The sequence below is a fragment of the Limulus polyphemus genome, unplaced genomic scaffold (genome assembly GCF_000517525.1).
Source record: "Limulus polyphemus unplaced genomic scaffold, Limulus_polyphemus-2.1.2 Scaffold6268, whole genome shotgun sequence".
NCBI classification, from domain to species: domain Eukaryota; kingdom Metazoa; phylum Arthropoda; class Merostomata; order Xiphosura; family Limulidae; genus Limulus; species Limulus polyphemus.
In genome coordinates this window covers 1-4,831 of record NW_013671878.1, presented here as the reverse complement: position 1 = coordinate 4,831, position 4,831 = coordinate 1, and the positions used below count along the sequence as shown (strand labels likewise).

The 4,831-nt window shown below is 33.4% G+C and overlaps 1 protein-coding gene across 1 annotated transcript in view; it reads left to right on the top strand.

Annotated features, from left to right (window-relative positions):
• Positions 1-4,825, top strand: part of LOC106473547 (zinc finger protein 2 homolog) — a gene marked incomplete at its 3' end in the record, with an annotated part of 16,772 nt that extends 11,947 nt beyond the window's left edge. The window contains exon 4 of the mRNA XM_013934230.2: positions 3,207-4,825. Coding sequence (XP_013789684.1) covers positions 3,207-4,825 — 1,619 coding nt within the window. The remainder of the gene's footprint in view (positions 1-3,206) is intronic.
• Between the last annotated feature and the right edge of the window lie 6 nt (positions 4,826-4,831).

Below are 4,831 nucleotides of genomic sequence, written 5' to 3'. Positions count from 1 at the left end.
ATGATATGTTATGATTTGAATTATTTGGTGCTATGGATGAATAAGTTGCAGATGACTATTATAATAAATGCAAGAAGGTAATGCATATGGGATATCACAATTTAAATTATGAGTGTAATTTTGACAGATATATCCTTAAGAGTGTTATGGAAGAAGCAAATCTTGGTATTCAGGTTCATCAGTCTCTAAAGCCATCCAAGCAATGTGCTGTTGCTAGTGTCAGGGCAAATAAGATTTAAGATTGTATCTACAAAAATATTGAATACAGGTTTAAAAAGGTTATAACATCACTGTATAGGTCATTGATTAGGCCACTTTTGGAGTACTGTGTTCATTCTTGGGCTCTTTACCTTAGAAACAACACTGAAAAGGGTTCAGAGGAGGACTACTGGATGATACCTAGGATGAAAACATTGTCATTTGAGGTTAGGTTAAGATCTCTGAACTTGTTTTCCATTAAGAAAATAAGAATTAGAGGGGATCTGATTGAGGTGGTTAAGACTGTTAAGGGAACTGGTAATGTTAATGCATCTTTTTTTCACGTTTAATGGGGAAAATGGTAAGACTATGGGACGAGTATAAATTTTGGCAGGGTAAGAATTATCTTAAGCTAAGACAGCGATATTTTTCTCACAGGATAATTAATGTTTGGAACAGGTTGCATTCAGAAGTGGTAGATGCAGTTAATTTAAGGTAAAGCTTGATTTGAATGGTAAGGGGTGGCTTTTAGGACTTTTAAGTGTTCAATTTAATTTAGTGGACAGGACTTCCAAGATGGACATGGACAAAATGGTTCATTGTTGTCCTTTTATATATGCAAGAGAGTATATGAAAGAGGGTTGGCTGAGAGAGTTAAATTATACAATAAGGAATTCTTTAGGTATATGATAGGTAAGCAAAATGTTAGGATGGAGATTGGGGCTCTTAAAAATGATAGTGGGGAACTGATCTCGGAAGATTGAGATGGTAAACTTATTAAATTATATTTTGTCTTCAGTTTTTAAGGACGGTAAAAATATTATGCCTCAACCAGAGCATTTAATGTATGGGGAAAATATTGATATAAAGATATCATTTTTAGTTCTGAAATTGTAAGAGAAAGGTTGGGAAATCTAAAAATTGATAAATCCCCTGGACCAGATAATGTTTATCCTAGAATTTTAAAGGAACTTAAAGATTTTATTTATGAACCACTAGCTAATATTTTGTATTGGTCATTGAGTAGTGGAAGAGTATTAGATGATTGGAAGTTGGCTAATGTTAGTCCCACATTTAAAGGAGGTGATAAACATTGTCCAGTTAATTATAGGCCAGTTAGTCTTACATCAGTAGTTGGAAAGGTTAGGGAGAGTGTGATTAAAGATGCATTGCAGAGTCACTTAAAGCAGTTTGATATAGTATCAAACAGCCAGCATGGTTTCACCAAGGGAAAGCTTTGTTTAACAAATCTTCTGACTTTCTTTGAGGATGTTACTGCAAGAGTTGATGAAGGAAATACTGTGGATTTGATTTACCTTGATTTTCAGAAAGCATTTGATAAGATACTTCACAAAAGACTTGTTTCAAAAATTACATCTGTGGGTGTGGAGGAAATGTTATTAAATTGGATAGAAAATTGGCTGGAGAGTAGAAAGCATAGAGTAGTAATAAATGGAATTCGATCTGACTGGATCACAGTTACAAGCAGTATGCCTCAGGGCTTTTTGCTGGGTTCTCTGTTTGTAAATTATATTAATGATATTGATTCTGGTATAACAAACAAAATTTCAAAGTTTGCAGATGACACTAAGATGCTACAGACTTACAGGGAGATTTAGATCATTTGATGCATTGGACCAATACGTGGCAGATGATGTTTAACTATTCATATTATTGTTACAATTTAAATGGAAATACATTAAAAACTGTGGTTGAAGAGAAAGATATTGATGTTGTGATCAAAAAATCACTTAACTCATCTAAACAGTGTATTATAGCTAGTAGTAGGGCTAATAGGAGTTTGGGTAGCATCTATAGAAATACTGAATATAAGACAAGGGAAATTATTGTTTCACTGTATAGATCACTTGTAAGGCTTCATTTAGAGTACTGTGTAAAGTTTTGGGCTCCCTTCCTCAAGAAGGACATTGAATTGTTAGAGAAGGTTCAAAGAGCCACTAGGATGGTGGGATTGTCCTATGAGGAGAGACTAAAATCTCTGAACATGTTTTCTCTGGAGAGGAGAAGGGTCAGAGAGGATTGGATTCAGGTGTTTAAGATTATTAAAGGTATTGATCATATAGATCCATCAAACTTTTTTGTGTTTAGCAGTGAAAACAATAGGACAAGAGGTCATAAATTCAAATGTTAGCAGCATAGGAGTCGTCTGCAGTATAGACAGTATTACTTTTGGAATGAGCTGCCTTTAAGGGTGGTGGAGGCAGAGAATTTAACTGAGTTCAACAAAAGATGGGATGAATATATGAGTAGTAAGGAGTGATTATAGTTGGGAGTTGGAAGGGACATCCTTGATGGGATAATAAGCTCTTTTTTGTTGCTTTAAAATTTTATGAAAATGTTTTATGAAATATATGTTAAAGTATTGATATTAGTAGCCATTTTAACAGGATAAAGGTATTGATATTAGTAGCCATTTTAACAGGATAAAGGTTTTGATATTAGTAGCCACATTAACAGGATAAAGGTATTGATATTAGTAGCCACGTTAACAGGATGAAGGTATTGATATTAGTAGCCACGTTAACAGGATAAAGGTATTGATATTAGTAGCCATGTTATCAAGATGAAACCTTAGAATATTTAGGGACTTACAGTAAGAAGATATCTCATAATTAATCCTGGAAATTATTTGAAAGTAACATTAGTTGTTGTGATGTTAGGGATTTAAAGTAAGAAGATATCTCATAATTAATCCTGGAAATTATTTGAAAGTAACGTTAGTTTTTGTGACATTATATTTTAAATTTTACACTTTGTCTATTGCAGAACGTTTTGTTGAGCAGTGTTCATTTATTCTTTTAGTGTTATTTGAATTAGTTTTTATGCAATGAAAATTGCATTGTAATTATTTGTTACCCTTGATATTTTGATATAGATATTTGTGTTGGTGTTATTAGACCCTTCAAATGAATTTATAATTTCATTAAATAAAGTAATTTATGATATATTTATTATTAACTATTTTGCATCATGTATTTTAATGTTAGATGTAAAGACTGGTGTGAACATCTGTTCTGGAAGTCAGTTTCCAGATTATCAAGTTTTAAAACAAGAAGATAGCTGTACAGAAGTCGTGAAATCTGAAAATCCAAACAATGATGTTTGTGGAAAAATAAGCTTTAATGGAAATAACCTAAAACAACATAATATACCTCAGGGTGGTGACAAACCATACAGTTGTGTATTCTGTAGACAAGAATTTGGAACAGTGGATAACCTAAAACAACATAAGAGGATGCACACTGTAGAGAAACGTTACAGTTGTACAGTTTGTGAAAAACATTTTCGAACAAATAGTGCATTAAAACTGCACCAGAGAATACACACTGGAGATAAAACTAACAGGTTAATAGCATGTGGAAAACACTTTGGGACAAATAATGAATTAAAACATCAGAGGATACAGGCTTTTATGAAACCTTACAGTTGTGAAGTTTGTGGCAAACAACTTGGAAGTAACTCTTACTTAAAAATACATCAAAGAATACACACTGGAGAGAAACCTTACAGTTGTGTAGTATGTGGAAAACAGTTTGTAAAAAATAGTGATTTGAAAGTGCATCAGAGAATACATACTGGTGAGAAACCTTACAGTTGTGTAGTATGTGGAAAACTCTTTAGAACAAATGGTGATTTAAAAGTGCATCAGAGAAGACACACTAGGGAGAAACCTTACAGTTGTGCATTTTGTGAAAAACAATTTGTAAGGAACAGTGAATTAAATCAACATCAAAGAATACATGCTGAAGAGAAACCTTACATATGTGTAGTTTGTGGAAAACAATTTTTAAGAAATGGTGAATTAAATCAACATCAAAGAATACATACTGGGGAGAAACCTTACAGTTGTCCCATATGTGGAAAACAGTTTGTAAGAAACAGTGAATTAAATCAACATCAAAGAATACATACTGGGGAGAAACCTTATAGTTGTGCAGTTTGTGGAAAACACTTTGGAACAAATAGTGAATTAAGAAATCACCAAAGAATACACACTGGGGAGAAACCTTATAGTTGTGCAGTTTGTGGAAGAGAATTTCGAAGTAACTCTTACTTAAAAGTACATCGGAGAACACACACTGGGGAGAAACCATACAATTGTGCAGTTTGTGGAAAACAATTTCTAAGAAACTCTTACTTAAAATTGCATCAGAGAATACACACTGGGGAGAAACCTTACTGTTGTTCAGTTTGTGGAAAACAGTTTCGAGGGAACTCTTACTTAAAAATACATCAGAGAACACACACTGGGGAGAAACCTTACAGTTGTCCAGTTTGTGAAAAACAGTTTGTAACAAACAGTGATTTAAAAGTGCATCAGAGAATTCATACTGGGGAGAGACCTTATAGTTGTGCAGTGTGTGGAAAACATTTTGTAACTAGTAGATCCTTTAAAATTCATCAAAGAATACACACTGGTGAGAAACCTTACTGTTGTGCAAATTGTGGAAAAGACTTTGGAACAAATACTGAATTAAAGGTGCATCAAAGAAGACATACTGGGGAGAAGCCGTACAGTTGTATAGTGTGTGGAAAAAAATTTGTTGCAAACAGTGATTTAAAAGTGCATCAGAGAATTCATACTGGGGAGAAACCTTTCAGTTGTGCAATT